General features: G+C 46.1%; 1 protein-coding gene across 1 annotated transcript in view; it reads left to right on the forward strand.

Moving 5' to 3' along the window:
• Window positions 1-25,232, forward strand: part of thsd7aa (thrombospondin, type I, domain containing 7Aa) — a 63,453-nt gene that overhangs the window by 14,275 nt on the left and 23,946 nt on the right. Inside the window, exons 6-11 of the mRNA XM_029166320.3 lie at window positions 4,561-4,764; window positions 5,870-6,064; window positions 6,446-6,686; window positions 8,179-8,294; window positions 17,035-17,167; window positions 17,243-17,346. Coding sequence (XP_029022153.1) covers window positions 4,561-4,764; window positions 5,870-6,064; window positions 6,446-6,686; window positions 8,179-8,294; window positions 17,035-17,167; window positions 17,243-17,346 — 993 coding nt within the window. The remainder of the gene's footprint in view (window positions 1-4,560; window positions 4,765-5,869; window positions 6,065-6,445; window positions 6,687-8,178; window positions 8,295-17,034; window positions 17,168-17,242; window positions 17,347-25,232) is intronic.

A 25,232-nucleotide genomic window follows, 5' to 3' on the forward strand; every position in this document is an offset into this window, starting at 1 on the left:
AATGGCTCGAAGTCAGGCAGGCGAAGGTCATACACAGTATAGGCAAAACAGAATCTGACAAGGTGCAGGCAAAACGAGGTCGAGGACAGGCAACGGTCAAAAACACAACAAGGTATTTATCAGAGACTGGACAAAAAGCAAGACGAGGTCACAAGGCTGGATCATACACGGTATCTAGACTAGAATAGAATGCCTTTATTAGTCCCACAGCGGGGAAATTCCCATCCAGCCAGCTTGACCGGCGCTAGTCTGACAGTGGAAGCAAATTGCAGTACAAACAATAAACACACGCACATACTGTGGCACACAGTACAAGTGGAAACCTTGCTGGAATTTTTTCTTGGGTTCATCAGGACAGATAGATAAGGCCGCAGAGCAGACAGTGAGACTGTAAGGTGGGGTGGGAGGGGGTTGTATCTGCATCAGTGTAGTGAAGTGTTGTTTATAGAAGTATGACCGAGGCCGACCAAGATGTTTACAGGTCAGTCCAACAGTTGTCCTTGAAGGGAGACACAATAAGTCCACAATAAGGGAACGAGGATAAATAGAGGCACAGCTGGTGAGCTAGATTGGACCCGGGAAGGGAGGGGTGAGGGAAAAGGGACAGAGTAATACACAGCCAATTCTGATACATTTTAACAATCCATGACGATTGACTAATTTGTCTAGATCAATACTCCAATCGGTCAGAACTCAGGGCTTCATCGCCTCTTGTGGGTCACCCATGACATCTCCTCAAGCCTGACAGACAAGGCTGTCACCATAGTAACCAAGTCCCTTGAGCGGGCTGAGATCTTATTAGTCAGTCCTGCAATCCGGGTGATCCATCCATCTTAACCGCTTACTCCCTAGTGCGGGGTCACGGGGGTGCTGGAGCCTATCCCAGCTGGCAGGGTACACCCTGGACAGGTCGCCAGTCCATTGCAGGGCAACACAAGACAACCATTCACTCACACACTCACACCTACGGGCAACCTAATGCACGTCTTTGGACTGTGGGAGGACCCTCTTTGGACTGTGGGAGAACCCGGAGAGAACGTGCAAACTCCACACAGAAAGGCACCAGGGCCGCCTCCGGGAATCGAACCCAGAACCTTCTTGCTGTGAGGCGACAGTGCTACCCCCGATCCGGGTGATCCTCTGATGCAAATCATCCGAACGAGCTGAGATGTCAATTGTCAGTCCTTCAATCCGGTCCAACCTCTGGTGTAATTCTGTCAGCCGAGTAACCATGGCCCCCGTCGGCGTATGTAGCCGGTGGACACGCCAATGAGCCGGCTGCAGATTTGAAGGTAATGCTGGAGTGCTGGCTATAAAAATGCAGACAATCTGGCAAATGGCTATGGCAAGAGGTGGTGCTTAAATACAAAGTGGTTGATTACTGATGAGGCACTGGTGAGTTCAACAAGGACCAGAAATAAAGCTGGATCTGATTATCATGGGTACTGAACAGGAAGTAGTAACAAAGTAAAACCGGAAATGAACAAAAACAGTCACTAAATCCATTTTCAACCGGTTATCTGGGGCTAGATCGCGGGGGCAGTAGTCTGAGCAGAGAGTTCCAGACTTCCCTCTCCCCGGACACTTCCTCCAGCTCTTTTTCTGGTTGAGAACCATGGCCTCAGATTTGGATGAACTGATTCTCATCCCAGCCGCTTCACACTTAGCTGCAAACTGCCCCAGTGCAAGCTGGAGGTCCTGGCCTGATGAAGCCAACAGGACAACATCATCTGCAAAAAGCAGAGATGCTATCCTGTGGTCCCCAAACCAGACCCCCTCCAGCCCCTGGCTGCGCCTAGAAATTCTGTCAATAAAAATATTGAACAGAACCGTTGACAAAGGGCAGCCCTGCCAAAGTCCAACATGCACCGGGAACAACTTACTGCTGGCAATGCGAACCAAGCTCCTGCTCTGGTTGTACAGAGACCAAACAGAGACAGAGACAAAACAGGCAAACTCCCACAAACCCTCAAGCACCCTGCTGAGGGTATGAAGCTGGTCCAGCGTTCCACGACCAGGCCGAAAACCACATTGTTCCTCCTGTATCCGAGGTTCGACTATCGACCGAATTCTCCTCTCCAGTACCCTGGCATAGACTTTCCCTGGGAGGCTGAGAAGTGTGATCCCCCTATGGTTGGAACACACTCTCCTGTCCCCCTTTTTTTGAAGAGGGACAATCACCACCTTCATTGTCCAGTCCAAAGGAACTGTTCCCCTCGTCGACGTGATGTTGCAGAGGCGTGTCAGCCAAGACAGCCCCACAACACCCAGAGACTTGAGGCACTCAGGACGAATCTCATCCACCACCGCTGACCTGCCACTGAGGGGCTTACAAACTACCTCGGTGACCTCAGCCTGGGTAATGGGCAAGTCCACCTCTGAGTCCCCTGCCTCTGCTTCCTCATCAGAAGTCATGTCCTCCTTCCACCGTCCAATAACATCCCCATTCGAGGTCAACAGCTCCCCACCTCCACTGAAAACAGAGTTGGTGAAGGACTGTTTCCCCTATCTGAGGCGCCGAACGATTTGCCAGAATCTCATTGAGGCCAAACATTAGTCCTCCTCCATGACCTCCCTGAACTCCTCTCAGGCCCTGGTTTTTGCCTCCGCAACGGCACGAGCTGCAGCACGCTTGGCCTGCCGGTACCCATTAGCACCACAGGTCAACCAGACCTGATAGCACTCCTTCTTCAGCTTGATGACGTCCATTACCTCCGGCATCCACCACCTGGTTTGGGGATTACCACCACGACAGGCACCGGAGACCCTGCGTCTACATCTCCGAATGGCTGCGTTGACAATGGTCCACTCAGACTCTATGTCTCCAACCTCCCTCGGAATCTGATCGAAGCTCTCCCGGAGGTGTGAGTTAAAGGTCCGTCTGACAAAAGGTTCAGCCAGACATTCCCAACAGACCCTCACGATATTTTTGGGCCTGCCAAGTCATTCCAGCCTCCTTCCCTGCCAGCGGATCCTACTCACCACCAGGTGGTGATCAGTTGACAGCTCAGCCCCTCTCTTCACCCGAGTGTCCAAAACATATGGCCGAAGGTCAGGTGAAACAACTACAAAGTCTATCATCGACCTCTGGCCTACGCTGTCCTGGTGCCATGTGCACCGATGTACACCCTTATGTTCGAACATTCGAGTTCAGATCAGGGAGGCCGTTCCTCCCAAGTACACCTCTCCAGGTATCACTGTCATTGCCCACATGAGCATTGAAATCTCCCAGAAAAATGAAGGGGTCCTCAGTTGGAGCGCTTTGCAACACTCCCTCCAGAGACCACAAGAAGGTCAAAGTCTAGTTCTCCACACTACTGTTTGGCCCGTAAGCACAAACGACAGCGAGTAACCTATCCCCCACCTGAAAGCGCAGGGAAGGGACCATCCCGTCCATGGCGGCTAAGCTGGGGAGCTTCCTGCGGATGGTGGGTCGACCTGAGGACGGTCCCACATCGCTCCTTCGGGGTGTGCCTGGCCGAGCCCTGTGAGAATATGGCTCCAGGGTGGGGCCCCGGCTGCTCCATACCGGCCGACGTCTCGGTCCTTGCTGGTTTTCCTTTGACAGGGGGGTTTGTGAACCACTTTTAGTCTGACCCATCACCCAGGACCTGTTTGCCTTGGGAGACCCTACCAGGGGCATTTAGCCCCCGACAACATAGCTCCTGGGGTCATTCAGGCACACAAACTCCTCCACCATAATAAAGCGGCGGTTCAAGGAGGAGTTTATTTGTTAGGAGCCTAATCAACACCCTAACAGAATACACAAATACTAATAGAAAACCTAAGCAATTACACACTAAGCGATGAACTAGGACCAATGCAGAGGAAAAGCTCCTTTAATGGAAGACACCTTCAAATTAACCCCAGTGGGTGGCTATTGATCAGCAGAGAGAGAGAGAGAGAGAGTCAGAGAGAGAGAGAGAGAGAGAGAGCACAACAACAAGCAACAAAGCATCTTGTTGCTTCATTTATATTAAATGAAGGATAAGTGTAAGATGATAGATGTCATCTCTAGCAAGCCTACCACAGCATTGAGGTTGTTAATGAGGCATTCACTAATTTCTGAGGTTGTCTGGAACCCTGTCAGACCCATCTCTTATCTTCTCTTGCTTCTGTAAACTAATCTTTCTGCTTTCAATGTTTTACAGGGCTGCTGTGGGATCAAAATGAAATAATCTTACTTTCCAAAAGACCTTTCTCTTTCCCATGCTCGGAAAGATCTCTGCTTTATATTTGTATGTCAGATATCTGATAGTTATTGAGCGGGGCTTTTTCCTGTTAATGGTGTGTTCAGATGGGTGAAAGCTAAGTGCTCAATATCAGACTCTGTATACTGTGGACTATGTAATGCTTGGCACCTGCAGTACTTGTTCACCCTTTCTCAGAGGTGATGTTAGCTTTATCTTTTTATGTGATGATGTCAGCTGAACCCTAAAGTGTTCTGGTTGCACATTAGATATTATTAAATTGCAACATGTTTTCGCTCAACAGATCAGGGGAGCTAAAGTCAGAATGGTTTGTCTTCATCATAAAATAACATCTTATGTCCTTCCTCAGGCTTTAAACTGAGAAGGAGGAACCTCATCAATGACTCAGTGGACTGGACAGAGACCTGCCCTCACTTGTTGGAAGCAATACCATGTGAAGACCCCAGCTGTTATGACTGGTTGGTGCTTCAACTGGAGGAGTGTGTCCCTGATAACGAGAAGGAGTGCGGTCCAGGTACCCAGATTCCTCGAGTGCAGTGTGTCAATAGTGACGGTGAGCAGACATGTGAAGAATGAAACTAAACAGACCTTCAACAATTAAAATAACTGATATTTGAGTAAGATATCTGTTTATTTACTGTTTTCTTTTCAAAATTAACACATCTACAGCACACCCACAGACCCACAGACTATAACTAAGGACACTAATGCTGTGGGGCTTCTTATAGACCAAATTAAAACAAATACACCCCTCATCCCCCAAACACTCCTTAGCCTTTGATGGGTTAAAACTAACAGAATTGAAAATAAGACCCAAAAAGAAAGACCCAACCACAAGGTGTGTCCTGTCAAATTTTTTCAATGTAATTAAAGTGGATAGTTCAGAAAAATGAAACAGACATCCCTCACAAGACAACCCAGGAACTCAATGGCTCAGGATTTTATATGCCTGCATATTAAACATTATATTACAATTTCTATAGGAATATGCACCCATTCCTTGATTGGTTAACAGTATGTATGGATGCAGTGGAGCATACAAAACCCAAAATGCAAGCCAAGAGCCCATCCCATGGAAGGCTTGTATTACCCCAGCACCACCTATGCAACCTACCTCAGATGTTCTGCTGATTGATTTCTCGTTGATCTGGTCATCATGATAAATGATCCCTGTCTGCTGGGGTTTCAGAAGTTATCGAATTCACTGGTGGCCGTTGTTCCTTACACAGAGACTTTCTTAAATGATTTTTCACTGACAGGTGGACTAGATAGATAGGGGTAAGATTGCGGACAGCTGTTAGAACTGCGTCAATAAAGCAACATTACAGCAGATCCACCCATGTGAGAACAAATCACAACTGTCTTCTCAGATGACCTTCTTACACAATGATTCACCAGCTCAATCCCAAACTAACCCTCTATGTGCTATATATAGTGAAGCAAAAAATATAGATGAAACTAATGTTGAATTACATTACATATTTCATATGAGTTTCAACGTTTAAGTTGCATTAGTGAAATAAATGAACTTTAACAAGATATTCAAATTTTTTGAGTTTTACCTGTATGTCCCACGAATCTTCAACAGCAGCTCTGAGCTTTTATTATATTATTGTTTTATTTTGTTAAATGTCTGTGCTTTGTTACACTATGTTTAGGAGTATATGTGCAGAGGCAACTCTGCCGTGATGCCATTCTGCCCATGCCTGCCATTTGTGAGGTGCCTTGCCCAAAGGATTGTGCCCTGAGTCTGTGGACACCCTGGTCTCTTTGCTCTCACACCTGCTCTGGAAAAACCACAGAGGGCAAACAGACAAGAACTCGTACCATCCTTGCCTATAACGCAGGTGAAGGTAAGACAACAAAAAAACAAGGCTGAATAAGAAACAAGAGATTTTTAAATCTCAGACTTAGGTAGTGTTCACCAACAGCCACTGCTAGTGCTGACAAACATTGACAACGTATATCTGTATGTGGTGAATTCTTCTCATTCCCAAAGCTTCAAATAATGATTTTATCCAATAAATGAAATGCATGTAACGTCATGGAAATGATTAGTTATGTTAATATCTGATGCCAACAGAAACAAAACATGCAAAATGAATGTACCATTTATAACCAATAGGCTGCTACCCAATACATTTTCAAAGTATACTATTAGTCCACATTTATCTTTTTATATTTAGTATAATAAAATATTAATGCTGTACTGTGCTGTTTTCTTTTTTGTTTAGGTGGAGTCCTATGTCCAAATGTCAGTGCCCTGCAGGAAGCAAGGAGATGCAATGACCACCCCTGCACTGTGTACCACTGGCAAACCACCCCATGGGGGCAGTGCATAGAGGACTCAACAGTTTCAGCTACCAACATGTCCATCATCCAAACACAGATTGACACAGCAGCCTGTTCTGTGGGCATGCAAACCCGCAAGGTCATCTGTGTCCGAGTCAATGTGGGCCAAGTTCCTCCAAAAAAGTAAGACCAACTATAATCTCCAACTAACAGCTTTACCACAGAGGAAGGAAGACTGGTGTTAAAGTAGAGAAGGTGTCTGCTTCTAGGACCTGAAATGCTGGTTCTACAGAGAAGCTTGGTAGCTAAAAGCTCTGCCTTCCATTCTACAGAAGTAGAACCTGTCAGAACATCATAGATGGCGGACCCACATGCACGGCTCAAAGAAGTTTTGGATGTTACAAAAGGGATTTATTCCGGAAATGCAGAGTCAGAGTCAGGCAGGGTCATACACGTGTAAGCAGAAAGGTTCAATGCAAGGGTTCAGGCAGGCTCAGTTCCGTGGACAGACAGGGTTCGTTAACCGTGTTGGCAGAAATAGCAGTACCGTTCAGGACGAGGCAGAATCGTAGTCATGAAACAGGCAGGGTAATTAACAGACAGGTTCAGCAGACGATGCAGGCAGGGATCAGGCAAGGCTCGGTAACGGTAGGCAAAACAAGATCGAAAACACGGGTCGGGACAAGAACAAAAACGCTGGATGATGGTGAATGCACGCAAACACAAACTAACAATCTGGCAAGGTACTGGGGTGAGAGGTGGTGCTTAAATCCTAGGTGACTGATTACTGATGAGCTGCAGGTGTGGATAATGACCGGTAAATGGCAGGGAACAGCTGTGACGTGACATTAACAGGAAGTGCTTTCAAAATCATAGCGGAAGTAGACCCAGAACATTACCAACAGGACGGACTCCAAAATAAAACAAGGAGCAGGACCAGAAACTGTGACAGAACCTCTCTGTGCCATGGTTAGGTTTTTAGATTGGGCTTAATAAAAAACAATATTTATTTCAAAGGTGACCAGAGTTTATGTTGACTGACTAAAAACACACAGAAAAACCGACTGTTTGGGAATTCACTGAACAGGACAAGACAGACTAGAAATGAACTGAATGACTGACGAGGAGGATCCTGAGGACACACGCTGAAAAACAGATTCAGAAAGTGTTTTCACATGTACACACATGTCCACAAAGACAAACAACTAAGACAACACTCTTAGAGAGCTAAAACCCAAACCTACTGTAGGACAGATCTGGTGGACTGAGGCGCAAACCACAGCAGATTGGGAGAATATGTTACCAGTAGTTTCAGCGGAGCAAAAAGTCAAGGTTCTACTAGTCCATCCAGTGGACAAGCTAAATAAAACTCAAAAGTTAAAATGACATTGTGGTGTGCTTTGGGGCTATATTACTGTCCATGATGTCAGTGAGTATTTTATGCAATCATATAATATACGGTATGTATTTTTCTGGTATTGTTCGTGTTAAACCTGCTTTTGAAATTGTAATTTCTACTAGTTAGACTAGTTAGATGCAAACGGAAGAACAATAACTATAATAAAGATTAGAAAAACAATACAGTGAATGCTTCCAGCATTCCAGCAGGTACAACATTTTACACCTAATAGTTTTTGTTCTTTGTGTGTCAATTAGCATGTCATTCCCTTTTCAGGTGTCCAGAGAGTGTGCGCCCAGACACAGTCAGGCCCTGCTTGATGCCATGCAAGAGAGACTGCATTGTGACCCCGTATAGCGACTGGAGCCCATGTCCAGCAGGATGTCAAGCAGGTAACCTGTGCTGCCTTCTCCAGTGGTTAACCCTAGATATTGTCTTATTACTTAACACCAACAGACTGTTTTACAAAATGATCATGCACCCTACAATGGAATACAAAGTATTGAGTTGTATGATGGTATAAATCAGTGATTGCTCCAGAGAATCATTCAGACATATTGATAAGTAATTTGGCTCTGAGCTAATGTCAAGTAAAAGGGTAGTAAAGCTATATTCATAAGTTATTTAGTTTATTTATATAGCCTACCTACTACTATACAGCTACTATCTACTATATAGCTACCCACCGCACCACCGTGCCGCCAGGATATAAAACTTTCTTATATTAAACCACCAACTAACAAAAACGGTTTGTTTAAAAAAACTGTTGGTGGGAAGTTGTGTGAAGAATCTTCTGTTTAAGTGTTTAAGTTGTGTTTAAGTAGTTCACAAATGTATCTGTTTACATCACATCAGGAGACAGCACTGCAGGGGTGCAGGGGGTGGTGTGAAACCAGTCTAATTGGTCGTTCTGTCTGAAAAGAGGCTCTCTGTTGTTATGTTCATCTAAGCTTAATTAGAAGATTCAAATGCTCTTTTTCAGCTCCTGAAGCAGTCAGACTGACACACACTACATCCAAGTGAATATGGACGAATATATAGAATGAGAATTCAAGAATTTCACTAGGTACATTTGTCCAATTCAACCTAATACAGCCAGTAACTGATAAACCTCCAGAAGGTAGTTTGGCAGCTGTGGCAGCGTGAGCTACCGATGTATATCTATGATTTAAAAAAGTAAGTTCAACATTCAACTCTGACATGAAGTCAACTTTTCAAGTTTTCCCAACTTTTTAGTTGACTGTTTAGACACACTATTGTTTGTCTGTCTGTTTGTCTGTATGCCCTAGCAAACAGTGTAGAACTGGCATTATCAGATCTATGTCCTGTTCTCAGAACTGTGCCTATACTTGTTTTCTTTTTTTTTGTTCTGTCCAGCAGTTTAGCAAGCAGCATATCTTACACTGAATGCCATATTGTGATGGACAGCTTTGCTTTAACAAATAAGGAGTAGATATAAAATATACATACTCTTCTTGATTTATGGTTTATTTAATGGTTTATTTAGCTAATCCCAAATATGTGTGATGTTGCTGTGTTGGTGGACAGGTTGAGTTTTTGCTGTGGGGTGTGTGTGCAGGGTGCAAACAATCGGTGCAAAGTAAAGCAGGGATGTACCATAGGCTGACACATTCATAACTAAACAACTCTTGTACTGTGGTTTACCTTTGAGATTAATACTAATACCAATAATAATGTTAAGGTATGTGCACATACTAATACAAACATATACATATCATTTACATACACATATGCATTGTTATACATATCCCATACTACTTAATAAAAGTCATGACATACAACACCACAATTTCCATATTCACACATTATTGATATTGGTAGTGATAAGTATCAGTAATACTTACAGTTGGATTTGGAAAGCCTGTTTATCAGCTCAGGTGTTGAGTGTCCCACTAAAGGTTAGTAAAGCTGTAGCTTAACATTGTTCACCCAAAGGGTGAGGCAGACGTTGGTGCATGAACAATTGTGGAAGGGTGATGGAGGAGCTCGGCCACTACGCCCATCCAACAAGCAGAGGAGAGAATCCTAGCAGCCAGGGAGCCCACACACCTTCAGTTCCAGGAGGGCAGGTGTTGCGACCCAAGCCGCCCACACAGAGCCCCCCAGGCAGAGCTGCAGCAGCCACAGAGACAGCACCCGGGGTCAGAGTGGGCCAACGTGGGTCAATGCTGTCCGCCCCATGAGAACCAGGGGCAAACACTCCCCCTGGTGGGAGGGTCGGCCTGAAAGAGTGGAGCCCGAGGACCCACGGTCCATAGGGAACCCGCTAGGAGATGCCACCGCGCCCAGAGTGGGGCCTACCCCCCAGTCCACCACCCCTACACGCATACAAACTCACACAAACACAGGCGCATACACCCACCCACACGTACAACACACATCATCACATCGACACACATACACCATAAACTCTCTCACAACACATACACCATACACACTCTCACTAGTCAATCATACGTGAACCAATGCACTCTCAGATACATTCTCGCACCCACACCATTCGCTTGATCACATTCGTGGGGAGGGTAGGTCTCCGGCCTGCCGTCCATGTGGACCCAGGCAGGGACCTCAGCTCCTCCCGAGCCCCGCCCAACTCCCCCAACCCAGGAGAAGCAGAGGGCAGCGGAAAAGGCACCCCAGAACCCTGCACCCCCGCCCTAAATGTTTGTGTATGTGGCTAAGTATGAGGAACTTTGGGAGATCGCCAATTCTCTGAGGGGTCCAGCAGACAGAGCCATCAATGTGAAGGCTCCGTCTACTGCAATTAAAACTGCAGAGCATCCCACTTGGGAGGGACGGAACCACTTCCCGGTAGCCCCAGTCCCTCCATCTGCAGGACGTCCCTTGCAGACCTAAGTGGATGAATGTGGAGAAATGTAGTTGGGAAGCAGAGCACCAGGGTCCGCAGAGCCAGGTTCCCGACTGGCTCTGCTACCCATCCCACCGCCCCCCACAACCCCCAGCCAGGAAGAGACAGCCGAGACCCAGGGACCGCAGTACTACTGCCCAGGCGCCACACGCAGCACAGCCAGAGCCATCCTCACCCTCTTTTCACACTTACCCATTCTCTCGCTCAAGTGCTCGCCCCGTGTAGTGCTACACTCAAACCTACACACATACTCTGCGGTTGTGCATTGAGGGCCAACCCCCGCCCAGGGCTCAATGAAGGTCGGAGCCCGAGTAGTCCGCCAACCCCCCCCAACAGGCCGGAGCAGTTACCAGAGGACGTCGGACTGCTATGGCAGGCAGACTCTGGGGGCGCAGTCAGGCACCCCCAGAGGGACTCCCCCGGACACAGGTCACCCAGGTCTCCACCCCCAGGCCTGCCCCCCACACACTGGCAGGGAGGCCCGCCTCCACTCCCCGGTGACAGGCACACGCCAACCTTCAAAATGGCCCTACTCCGGCACAGGACCGCCGGTCTCAGCAGCCACCACACCCCCGCCGCAGGGGACCCATGCGGCCAGTCCAGAATCCACCAGTCCCGTTGTCCCGGTTCCTTAGGTAGGCACGCACCCCCAACCACCAGTCACCCCCACCACCACTGTGCCAGACATGATGCAGCACCCGAGCTCCACGCATCCTTACCTGGAAATGGAATCAATCAGAGTATAGTTCTGGTCATTGATTTGATGAAGCAGACAATGTGTCTAAGGTGGTGTAATCTAACAAGCTGTTCAGGTACTGAGTAATGCTTAATTTATTTATTTGATTTTCTTTGCGACACAGAGGGCAGAAAGAAGTGTGTGTGATGAGTTTGTCTCTAGATCAAGCCCACTTAGATCTCCTAGAAGACAAAGTGCAGGGGCCGCTGGGATTGGACAGCTTAACTGGGTTGACAGGTGTTCACATACTCTTTGCCAAAATTGCTGCACAGGTGAACATGACCAGAATGCATGTAGGAATCTATCTGCTGTGTTATCTGTACAGTGAGGGCAAATATTTGAGTTTGTGAGACCCATTTGGAACATCCTTTGTCCTGTATAGTGAGTTCTATGAGGAATTTGATATTGTATTAGTTGTAAATTTGTATTTGTTTTCATTCTGAATAAATTGGAACATATATTATATATATATATATTATTATAACGTGTAATTAGTGGTGATGTTGAGATCAGCTTCCCATTTAGAGATCGGAAGGCTCACTGTCTGATCTACATTGAAAATTAAGATATAGATTTTGGATACTGTTCTTTTCCCTGATATATCAATAAATCACTCTATTACTGGTGGTGGTTGCATGTGGATGGGAGTATTCTAAGAAATTGGCACTAGTGATTTCATAGTTTACCTAATTCTTCAAAAGAGGTAAACTTGTCTCTTGTGAAAACATGTTTCAGATGTGTTATCCCTTTGATATGCCAAGTTGGAAAGTGTATTGCCTTTTTGTTTTGTATGATGTCTGGATTGTTCCAGAGAGGTGTGTTTTGGCAAAGAGTAAGCGAAGACCCATTAATTTTAAGAAAATGCTGTCAGAGATACTTTTATGCTAATACTATGGTAACAACTATGATGTTTGATTTTGGTGCTGATAAAGGGCAGATCTGCAACTTTAATATTTCCACAAAATGTTTGTTCAATGTCTATCCAGGAGGAGTCTGCTGGCATGGGTTTTATCCACTTGTGGACATGGTTCAGTCTATTGGCAAGAAAATAGTGGTGGAAGTTAGGTAGTTCTAGGCCGCCGCAGCGTCTGGATTTTTGAAGAGTTTTTAAACTAATTCGTGGTGGCTTGGTTTTCCACAGAAACTAAGATGTAGGAGTCTAATGTCTTAAACCACGCCTGGGCTGGCTGAGTTGGAATCATTGAGAATATGTAATTAATTTTTGGCAGGATCATCATTTTTATGGTGGCAATTCTTCCCATAAGTGAAATGGGTAAGGACTGCCATATTTTGAGGTTGGCTTCTATTTGTTTTAATAATGGATTGTAGTTTAGATCAATAAGCTCTGATAGCCTAGATGACAATTCAATGCCAAAGTATTTAAAGTTCCCTGAATGGAGTGTGGTAGAAGAGATCTTAGTCACCTTAAGGTTAAGTGGTAGCACTATAGATTTGGTCCAGTTAATAGACTATGCTGAAAGTCCTGAAAATTTATCTATGATGCTGATAGTTGTAGTAAGAGACGTGTGTGGCTCCAGGAGAAACAGTAACACATCGTCAGCATATAAACTTAATTTATGATTTACTGATTTGGTCGATATTCCAGTAATTCCTTCATGCTGTCTTATTGCTGCGGCTAGAGGTTCAATAAATATTGCAAATAGTGATGGGGAAAGTGGGCAGCCCTGTCTTGTCCCTCTATGCAGATTAAACCTTGGTGAGATCTGGTTGTTTGTTCTGACTGCGGCATTTGCTGAGCTGTATAATATTTGGATCCAGTCTATGAATGATTTCCCAATGCTGAATTTGTGCAGAGTGGCTAAAAGAAACTTCCAGTTTACTCTATCGAAAGCTTTTCTGCATCTAAGGAGATGATGGCTGACTCTAGTTTATGGGTGGTGACATAATCAATTAAGTTGATTAATCTGTTCATATTGTTTGATGACTTTCTACCTTTAATGAAGCCTGTTTGGTCAGAGTGAATTATATATGGAGTGATTTTTTCTAATCTTCTAGCAAGTGCTTTACACACTATTTTTAGATCTATATTTATTAGGGAAATTGGTCTATAACTTGATGGGAGTGTAGGGTCTTCTCCTGGTTTTTGGAGCAGGCTTATGAAGGCAGAATTCATATTTGTGGGTAATGAATGCTGTTGTTTAATTTCAGCTACCATTTTGTAAAAGCTGGGTGCCAACATGGACCAGAACTCTTTATAAAATTCAGTTGGGAATCCATCTGGTCCTGGAGCTTTTTTATTGGGCATCTCCTGCAGAGCTTCATGTAGTTCTGCCAAAGATAACAATGAGTCTAGAGTTGTGGATTGTTCTTCCTTTAGCTTTGGCAGTTCTAGTTTATTCAGAAACTCCTCTATGGCTGAGGTGGATGGATCTATTTGGGACGTATATTACTCTTGGTAAAAGTTTTAAAGGTATCATTTATTTCACGGGGATCACGAGTAATATTCCCTTGATTATTGGTTATTGAATGGATGATTTGTTTCTCTATTATTTTTTAATTGGTTAGCTAGAAACTTACCACATTTGTTAGCATGGTCAGTTCTCCCAGCGTAATTGATCTATCTGAAACTGAGTTTTGCAATCAATTATATTATTAAATTTCAGCTTTAGATTCATTAGGTCTTCTAGGATTCTATAATTGGTTGGAGAGGCAGCATATTTAATCTCTAGAGATTTTATTTTTTTCTCTAATTCTAATTCAAGTAGCATGTCCTTTTTTTCTTGTGCGATGAATATAAAATTATTCTACCACACATAACTGCCTTCCCAGTCTCCCAAAGAACACAAGGTGAGGTTCCCGGTGTATTGTTGATTTCTATAAAGGTTGTTCATTCTCCCCTGACATAACTGATGAAGTCTTGATTATTGAGTAATGATGTATTAAACCTCCAATTCCTGGTTGATGGTGTGACTGTCTTAATCAATGAAATGGACATTGGTGCATGATCACTAATTGTGATAGAGCGAATATTGGTGTCAGAGACATCTTGTAAGACTTGAGTTATTTACTAAAATATAATCTTTACGGGAGTGAGAGTGGTGAACTGGCGAGAAAAAGGTATATTCCCCGGATGTAGGATGAAGAGCCATGTGTCACAGAGACCGAAGTCATCCATGTACTGTTTTAAGGTCTGTACTGATTGCCAGTTCCTGTTGCTCACAGCTTTGCTTAGCCTGTCCAACTCTGGGTTAAATACTAAATTAAAGTCCCCTCCTACTATAAGTTTGGAACCAGAGTGAGCAGACAGTGATGTGAAGAAGCTGTGTTAGAGGGGTCGTCAACATTAGGGCCATACACATTAGCTATGCAATATTCAATGTTTCCTATCAAGATATTAATGATCATATATCTCCCTTCTGGATCTACAATGGTATCGTTATGAGTAAAGTTAATCTTTTTATTTATTAGGATGGTGACCCCTCTTTGTTTAGAATTGTAACCGGCTAAGTAAGCATGTGGGAACTCTGCTGATGCCAGAGTGTAATTTATAATTTTGGGAATATGAGTTTCCTGTAGTAAAGAAATGTCTGCTTGTAGGGTTTTCAAATGATTAAATATTTTAAATCGTTTCTCCTTCTTATTGATTCCATGTACATTCCAGGTGACAATCTTCAGTGGTGTCAAATCTTACCTGACTGCTGTGGATCACTACTCTTGTGTGTATGTAGTGTGACAGACTTTAGGTGTGTGGCTAACCTTAAGTACCTGTGTATTCTGAGTTGTGTGTTATCTATGTATGTGCATGCGTTTCCCCTGTGCAGTAGATGTTTGTGTGTGGCTGCTGGAGGGCTACATAGCTGGCTGACTACGTGGGAGAAGAATAGAGAAAAGAAGGATGTACACAGTATGGAGTGAAAGTAGGTGAAGGAAAAAGAGTAAAGGGAAGGAAAATTAAAGTGAAAGGAAAGTGAGTGATTAATGAGTGACATTAGAATGACAATAAACATTTACATGAAACATCTGCGGGGGAACAAGTTTAAATACTGGATGTAAAGTTATAACACTTAGTTGCATTGCATCTATTATTTTTCAACAAACCTTTTATATTAAACCATTTTTGTTACATACCACCTGCTAGTAGAGCCATGGAGTTGCTTCCCGGTCCCGGTAGAGCTCTCCGTTGACGTACAGTTTGTCGCCGCTAGCTGAGCCACATCCTCTGTCAGGGACTGCACCGTTCCCTTCAGGGCCTCTCGGTGGTCAGAGAAATCACCTGCTGCTGGCTAAATTCCAGGGAGTCGCAGAGAACCATAAACTCTTTGTGGAGGAGTTCTACTAGCGCCAGACGCGCGTCGAAGCTTGTTATTTTTTTCTCTATGGACTCCAGGATGTCCGTGATGTTTTTGTTAGCTAGTTAGCTAGCTTCAGGTGACTTAGGTGAGTCAGACGCACAGGATCTTTTGTTTGGAGCCGTGTCCTTTTTCCCCATTACCAGACGCTTAAAGCACTAGTCGATGTACTCGAAACTTTCTTCGGTGTTATCCAGAATGGTAAGATGGTTGATTGTTTTCCGTAGAATGAGGTAGTTATCTATTATTTAAATTGGCGGATAGTTTGTCGCGCTGTTTTTTACTTGGTAATTGACCCTAACTCTACAGGTCAGATACTAAAACTCCACCTTTTGGTTTTACCCTGGAATTGCGTCTTTGGTGCTAAAATGAGGGTGGCCTCATTAACATTTTTAACACCTTCCCCAGACAGAACAAGGAGGGGGGCTGCTGACAATCAGCTCATGAGGGTGTGATAAGTGTGTGATCAGCGTCAGAAAGGGCACTGACAGTCGACTGAAATCAGCGAAAACGAACCGCTCCATCTGTATTAATGCTGTGAGCTTATATAGGCTTCACGCTATTAACTCATTAAAGATCTTCATCCTCGAGATTGGAGCGTTTGAACTGAGCGGCATGCTAGAACCGGCACGCAGTGCAAAAAAAGAAGGGTTAAGATTTGCTTCTTTGGAGTTGGACAGGTCTTTTTTTTCTTCTAAATGCAACAGTCAGAACCACCTCCCATTTTTATATAACCCTTTTTAATTATGAATATATAAATAACATGGATGGGCTGACAATGACAAATCACACTGAGTTGTCCTCCATATGGTTTACCACATTCCTGCTCCTACAGCCACACAATCAGCACTATTTGTGGAAAACAAACAGAACAATCATCAAGACCTTGCACCCATTGCTTTGATTCAAGAGTGAAATTAGTAAATGGACTCACTAACATCAGCTATGTACTTGTGGAAATCTGATGAGTAAACAGACCTGCACTAATATACCTAATATACTAATCTGCCATTCGCTTATACTGGATTGCAGAAAATACATGATGCTGATGCATTCAATGTAATTTCCTGTGTTGTTATACATGCTATAATTAGGTTAATCTATGATACTCTGGAGCAGCTCAGTAAATGTATCTGTTGCTTTTTATAAAAGCACAGTTCGGAAACAAGTGAATTCTATAATGTGGTTTCCCTTAGGTGGAAAGACTAAGAATAAACAGAACAGGAAGCGTGTCATAATTCAGTTACCAACCAATGGGGGACTGGACTGCCCTGAAGTACTGAGCCAGGACAGAGAGTGTGAGGCTCCATCTGTCTGTCAAGGATACAGGTAATCTTTTTTTTATCATAGTGGACATGTAAATCTTGCTACATGTGTATGATGTCGCTTTCACTTCTACTCAAGATGGAGAACACATAGGTGGCGACGATGTCAGCTTGTTCCCTGGTCTGTTCGTCAGGACAGTCCAGGAGCTCAGGAAATATGTGGACTGGGACTTCAAGTCCGAGGTGAGCAGAGACCTAGACGCACGCACGCACGCATACACACATTTATGCACACATCCATGTTTTCACTTAATTCACTTTTAATCCAGAGCATATATATATACAGAGCATATATATATACAGAGCATATATATATATATATATATATATATATATATATATATATATATATATATATATATATATATATATATATATATATATATATATATATATATATATATATAGCTCACTGGATAGCTCAATCGGTAAAGTCGCAAGACTTGTATACGGGTGGTCCCCGGTTCGAATCCCCGTTAGGGCGCATAGGCATCCAGTGTGGGTCCTTGGGCAAGACCCTTCAAGCTACCGCCTACCTCATATCATGAGAGACAATGAACCACATGAGATACCGGCTCAGACGTCGCCCGGTCTAACAAGGTCTGCGTCAGGTGTTGGGGAACCAGAGCACCTTGGCGAGAAGTGGGCTACTGGAACAAGAAAGAAATGGCTGAGATGCGAGAACAGAGAACTGTTGGAATGCTACTACTCAAGTAACCCTAGTCAGAGGGGTTACATGCAAAGAATGTGCGGTGAATGGGAACGGAGAAACCCACATTCAAGGCTGACGGCGAAGCAACTAGTAGCTCAGTGTTCCAACATCCACAAACGGCAACTGCTATCACAACTTGAGATTGACGAGATACAACACAAATGCTACGGCAAGGGGGAGCCAGGACGCCAGGTCAGAGGGGAGGTTTCACCATCTCCCCAACCGGAAATTGGGTACGAAGCCCCAATGAGCACAGATACGCTGAGCGAGGCAGCGACTGACCTGAAAGATAAGATCATGGCGAGATTGAACAGGCAACCCCGAACCCCACTACAACGGCTAAGTGAAGTACCACCAGAAAGTCTCATGGAAGCTGTGAATGCAGCATTGAGAACAATCCCTACCACAACAATCACGGAAACCAATGAGCTGATATACGCTTCAGCATCAGTGATCCTAGAGGTGCTTGGCTATAAGAGCAACCATGGGAGCCATGAGAAACAATACCCACCATGGAAACGAAGGTTGGAGGCAAAAATCAAGGCAGCTCGGAGGGAAGTGAGCCAAATGACAGAGGCCCAGAGAGGTGCAATGAGAAGACCGATGCCCAAGAGGTACAGCCAGATGACCATACCTGAAGCACTCGAAACTGCCAAGCAAAGGCTACAAGCCTTGGCCAGCCGCCTAAAGAGATACACCAGAGATAACAAAGCCAGACGAATAAACCGGCTGTTCGCAACACAACCTGCGAAAGTGTACTCTCAATGGCAGGGTAATAACAACAGAACAGACCCACCAAGGCTGGAAACTGAACAGTACTGGAAGGGTATATGGGAAAGGGAGGCATCACACAACAGTGATGCACAGTGGCTGGTGGATCTGAGGGAAGACCACAGCAACCTCCCGGAACAGAATCCAGTGACTATCACAGTGGCAGACATCCAACAAAGAGTCTCAGGTATGAAAAACTGGACAGCACCTGGCCCTGACATGATCCACGCCTACTGGCTAAAGAAGCTCACTGCAATCCATGAGCGCCTGGCAGCACAAATGAACCAGCTGCTAAGGGATGGGACTCACCCTGAATGGCTAACCGAAGGGCGAACGATCCTGATAATGAAGGATCCCTCAAAGGGTGCAGTCCCATCCAACTACCGGCCAATAACCTGCCTCTCCACAACATGGAAGCTCATGTCAGGCATCATTGCAGCTAAGATAAGTGGGCACATGAGTCAATACATGAGCGAAGCACAGAAGGGCATTGGTAAGGATACCAGAGGAGCCAAACACCAACTCCTGGTAGACAGAACAGTCGCTCAAGACTGCAGAATGCGACACACCAACCTGTGCACAGCCTGGATCGACTACAAGAAAGCCTATGACTCAATGCCACACACATGGATCACTGAATGCTTGGAGCTGTACAACATCAACAGAACTCTAAGGGCCTTCATTGCAAACTCGATGAGGTTGTGGAGAACCACCCTTGAAGCCAATGGGAAGCCACTTGCCCAAGTATCCATCAAATGTGGCATATACCAAGGAGATGCACTGTCCCCACTGCTGTTCTGCATAGGTCTGAACCCCCTCAGCCAAATAATAAACAAGACTGGCTATGGATACCGACTCCGGAACGGGGCCACCATAAGTCACCTCCTCTACATGGATGACATCAAGCTGTACGCCAAGAGCGAGCGAGACATCGACTCACTGATCCACACCACCAGGATCTACAGCTCGGACATTGGGATGTCATTCGGACTCGAAAAATGTGGGAGGATGGTGACAAAGAGAGGCAAGGTAATCCACACAGAAGGGGTCTCACTCCCAGAAGGAACAATAGCAGACATTGAGGACAGTTACAAGTACCTTGGAATACCACAGGCAAACGGCAACCTTGAACAGGCAACAAGGAATGCGGCAACAGCCAAATACCTCCAACGAGTAAGGCAAGTCCTAAGAAGCCAGCTCAATGGCAAGAACAAATCCCAGGCAATAAACAGCTACGCCCTGCCAGTGATCAGATACCCTGCGGGAATAATAAGGTGGCCAAAGGAAGAGATACAGACCACAGATGTTAAGACACGAAAGCTCCTCACCATGCATGGAGGGTTCCACCCCAAATCCAGCACCCTGAGACTGTACGCTAGCCGCAAGGAAGGAGGCCGAGGACTAGTGAGCGTGAGAGCCACTATCCAGGATGAAACATCCAAGATCCATAAGTACATCAAGGATAAGGCCCCGACAGATGACGTGCTGAGTGAATGTCTCAGGCAGTGGAGAACGGAGGATGAGATGCTGGAAGAGGGACCATCATGGGAGGACAAGCCCTTACACGGGATGTACCACCGGAACATAACTGAAGTGGCTGATCTCAACAAATCCTACCAATGGCTTGAAAGGGCTGGGCTGAAGGACAGCACAGAGGCACTCATCCTGGCCGCACAGGAGCAGGCCCTGAGCACCAGAGCCATAGAGGCCCAGATCTACCACACCAGACAAGACCCAAGGTGTAGACTGTGCAAAGAGGCCCCTGAGACGATCCAGCACATAACTGCAGGGTGTAAGATGCTGGCAGGGAAAGCATACATGGAACGCCATAACCAAGTGGCTGGCATAGTATACAGGAACATCTGTGCAGAGTATGGACTGGAAACCCCAAGGTCAAAGTGGGAAACACCTCCCAAGGTGGTAGAGAACGAGCGAGCCAAGATCCTGTGGGACTTCCAGATCCAGACTGACAGAATGGTAATGGCGAACCAACCAGACATTGTGGTGGTGGATAAAGAGCAGAGGAAAGCCGTAGTGGTGGATGTGGCAATACCAAGCGATGGCAACATCAGGAAAAAGGAACATGAGAAACTAGAGAAATACCAAGGGCTCAGAGAAGAACTGGAGAAGGCTTGGAAGGTGAAGGCCACAGTGGTGCCTGTGGTGATTGGAGCACTGGGGGCAGTGACCCCCAAATTGGAGGAATGGCTACAACAGATCCCTGGAATAACATCCGACATCTCAGTCCAGAAAAGTGCAGTCCTAGGAACAGCAAGGATACTGCGCAGAACCCTCAAGCTTCCTGGCCTCTGGTAGAGGACCCGAGCTTGGAAAGTGGATGAGACCACCCGCGTGGGGTGAGAAGGGAGTTTTTTTTTTTTTTTTTTTTTTTTTTTTTTTTTTTTTATATGTATATATAACACACACACAACACACTCTGTTCTCACCCTCCGCGGGTGGTCTCATCCACTTTCCAAGCTCGGGTCCTCGGGCCAAGAAGCTTGAGGGTTCTGTGCAGTATCCTTGCTGTTCCTAGGACTGCACTTTTCTGTTTTAGCCACTCCTCCAGTTTGTGGGTCACAGCCCCCAGTGCTCCGATCACCACAGGCACCACTGTGGCCTTCACCTTCCAAGCCTTCTCCAGTTCTTCTCTGAGCCCTTGGTATTTCTCTAGTTTCTCATGTTCCTTTTTCCTGATGTTGCCATCGCTTGGTATTGCCACATCTACCACTACGGCTTTCCTCTGCTCTTTATCCACCACCACAATGTCTGGTTGGTTCGCCATTACCATTCTTGGCTCTCTTGGCTCGCTCGTTCTCTACCACCTTGGGAGGTGTTTCCCACTTTGACCTTGGGGTTTCCAGTCCATACTCTGCGCAGATGTTCCTGTATACTATGCCAGCCACTTGGTTATGGCGTTCCATGTATGCTTTCCCCACCAGCATCTTACACCCTGCAGTTATGTGCTGGACCCTCTCAGGGGCCTCTTTGCACAGTCTACACCTTGGGTCTTGTCTGGTGTGGTAGATCTGGGCCTCTATGGCTCTGGTGCTCAGGGCCTGCTTCTGTGCAGCCAGGATGAGTGCCTCTGTGCTGTCCTTCAGCCCAGCCCTTTCAAGCGATTGGTAGGACTTATTGAGATCAGCCACTTCAGTTATGTTCCGGTGGTACATCCCATGTAAGGGCTTGTCCTCCCATGATGGTCCCTCTTCCAGCATCTCATCCTCTGTTCTCCACTGCCCGAGACATTCACTCAGCACGTCATCTGTCGGGGCCTTATCCTTGATGTACTTATGGATCTTGAATGTTTCATCCCGGATAGTGGCTCTCACGCTCACTAGTCCTCGGCCTCCTTCCTTGCGGCTGGCGTACAGTCTCAGGGTGCTGGATTTGGGGTGGAACCCTGCATGCATGGTGAGGAGCTTTCGTGTCTTAACATCTGTGGTCTGTATCTCTTCCTTTGGCCACCTTATTATTCCTGCATGGTATCTGATCACTGGCAGGGCGTAGCTATTTATTGCCTGGGATTTGTTCTTGCCCTTTAGCTGGCTTCTTAGGACTTGCCTTACTCGTTGGAGGTATTTGGCTGTTGCCGCATTCCTTGTTGCCTGTTCAAGGTTGCCGTTTGCCTGTGGTATTCCAAGGTACTTGTAATTGTCCTCAATGTCTGCTATTGTTCCTTCTGGGAGTGAGACCCCTTCTGTGTGGATTACCTTGCCTCTCTTTGTCACCATCCTCCCACATTTCTCGAGCCCGAATGACATCCCGATGTCCGAGCTGTAGATCCTGGTGGTGTGGATCAGCGAGTCGATGTCTCGCTCATTCTTAGCGTACAGCTTGATGTCATCCATGTAGAGGAGGTGACTTATGGTGACCCCATTCCGGAGTCAGTATCCATAGCCAGTCTTGCTTATTATTTGGCTGAGGGGGTTCAGACCTATGCAGAACAGCAGTGTGGACAGTGCATCTCCTTGGTATATGCCACATTTGATGGATACTTGGACAAGTGGCTTCCCATTGGCTTCAAGGGTGGTTCTCCACAACCTCATCGAGTTTGCAATGAAGGCCCTTAGAGTTCTATTGATGTTGTACAGCTCCAAGCATTCAGTGATCCATGTGTGGCATTGAGTCATAGGCTTTCTTGTAGTCGATCCAGGCTGTGCACAGGTTGGTGTGTCGCACTCTGCAGTCTTGGGCGACTGTTCTGTCTACCAGGAGTTGGTGTTTGGCTCCTCTGGTATCCTTACTAATGCCCTTCTGTGCTTCGCTCATGTATTGACCCATGTGCCCATTTATCTTAGCTGCGATGATGCCTGACATGAGCTTCCATGTTGTGGAGAGACAGGTTATTGGCCGGTAGTTGGATGGGACTGTACCCTTTGAGGGATCCTTCATTATCAGGATTGTTCGCCCTTCGGTTAGCCATTCAGGGTGGGTCCCATCCCTTAGCAGCTGGTTCATTTGTGCTGCCAGGCGCTCATGAATTGCAGTGAGCTTCTTTAGCCAGTAGGCGTGGATCATGTCAGGGCCAGGTGCTGTCCAGTTTTTCATACCTGAGACTCTTTGTTGGATGTCTGCCACTGTGATAGTCACTGGATTCTGTTCAGGGAGGTTGCTGTGATCTTCCCTCAGATCCACCAGCCACTGTGCATTGCTGTTGTGTGATGCCTCCCTCTCCCATATCCCTTTCCAGTACTGTTCAGTTTCCAGCCTTGGTGGGTCTGCTCTGCTGTTATTACCCTGCCATTGAGAGTACACTTTCGCGGGTTGTGTTGTGAACAGCCGGTTTATTCGTCTGGCTTCGTTATCTCTGGTGTATCTCTTTAGGCGGCTGGCCAAGGCTTGTAGCCTTTGCTTGGCAGTTTTGAGTGCTTCAGGTATGGTCATCTGGCTGTACCTCTTGGGCATCGGTCTTTTCATTGCACCTCTCTGGGCCTCTGTCATTTGGCTCACTTCCCTCCGAGCTGCCTTGATTTTTGCCTCAAACCTTCGTTTCCATGGTGGGTATTGTTTCTCATGGCTCCCATGGTTGCTCTTATAGCCAAGCACCTCTAGGATCACTGATGCTGAAGCGTATATCAGCTCATTAGTTTCTGTGATTGTTGTGGTAGGAATCGCTCTCAATGCTGCATTCACAGCTTCCATGAGACTTTCTGGTGGTACTTCACTTAGCCGTTGTAGTGGGGTTCGGGGTTGCCTGTTCAATCTCGCCATGATCTTATCTTTCAGGTCAGTCGCTGCCTCGCTCAGCGTATCTGTGCTCATTGGGGCTTCGTACCCAATTTCCGGTAGGGGAGATGATGGGATCTCCCCTCTGACCTGGCGTCCTGGTTCCCCCTTGCCGTAGCATTTGTGCTGTATCTCGTGAATCTCAAGTTGTAATAGTAGTTGCCGTTTGTGGATGTTGGAACACTGAGCTACTAGTTGCTTGGCCGTCAGTGTTGAATGTGGGTTTCTCCGTTCCCATTCACCGCACATTCTTTGCATGTAACCCCTCTGACTAGGGAAGCCCCAATAAGCACAGATACGCTGAGCGAGGCAGCGACTGACCTGAAAGATAAGATCATGGCGAGATTGAACAGGCAACCCCAAAGTCAACTACAACGGCTATGTGAAGTTCCATCAGAAAGTCTCGTGGAAGATGTAAATGCAGCATTGAGAGCGATCCCTACCACAACAATCACAGAAACCAATGAGCTGATATACGCTTCAGCATCAGTGATCCTAGAGGTTCTTGGCTATAAGAGCAACCATGGGAGCCATGAGAAACAATACCCACCATGGAAACGAAGGTTGGAGGCAAAAATCAAGGCAGCTCAAAAGGAAGTGAGCCAAACGACAGAGGCCCAGAGAGGTGCAATGAAAAGACCGATGTCCAAGAGGTACAGCCAGATGCCCATACCTGAAGCACTCGAAACTGCCAAGCAAAGGCTACAAGCCTTGGCCAGCCGCCTAAAGAGATACACCAGAGATAACGAAGCCAGACGAATAAACCGGCTGTTCGCGACACAACCTGTGAAAGTGTACTCTCAATGGCAGGGTAATAACAGCAGAGCAGACCCACCAAGGCTGGAAACTGAACAGTACTGGAAGGGTATATGGGAAAGACAGGCATCACACAACAGTGATGCACAGTGGCTGCTGGATCTGAGGGAAGACCACAGCAACCTCTCTGAACAGAATCCAGTGACTATCACAGTGGCAGACATCCAAAAAATAGTCTCAGGTATGAAAAACTGGACAACACCTGGCCCTGACATGATCCACGCCTACTGGCTAAAGAAGCTCACTGCAATCCATGAGCGCCTGGCAGCACAAATGAACCAGCTGCTAAGGGATGGGACTCACCCAGAATGGCTAACCGAAGCTAACCGCCAGCTCAATGGCAAGAACAAATCTCGGGCAATGAACAGCTACGCCCTGCCAGTGATCAGATACCCTGCAGGAATAATAAGGTGGCCAAAGGAAGAGATACAGACCACAGATGTTAAGACACGAAAGCTCCTCACCATGCATGGAGGGTTCCACCCCAAATCCAGCACTCTGAGACTGTACGCTAGCCGCAAGGAAGAAGGCCGAGGACTAG

This window comes from Betta splendens, chromosome 11 (genome assembly GCF_900634795.4).
Source record: "Betta splendens chromosome 11, fBetSpl5.4, whole genome shotgun sequence".
NCBI lineage: Eukaryota > Metazoa > Chordata > Actinopteri > Anabantiformes > Osphronemidae > Betta > Betta splendens.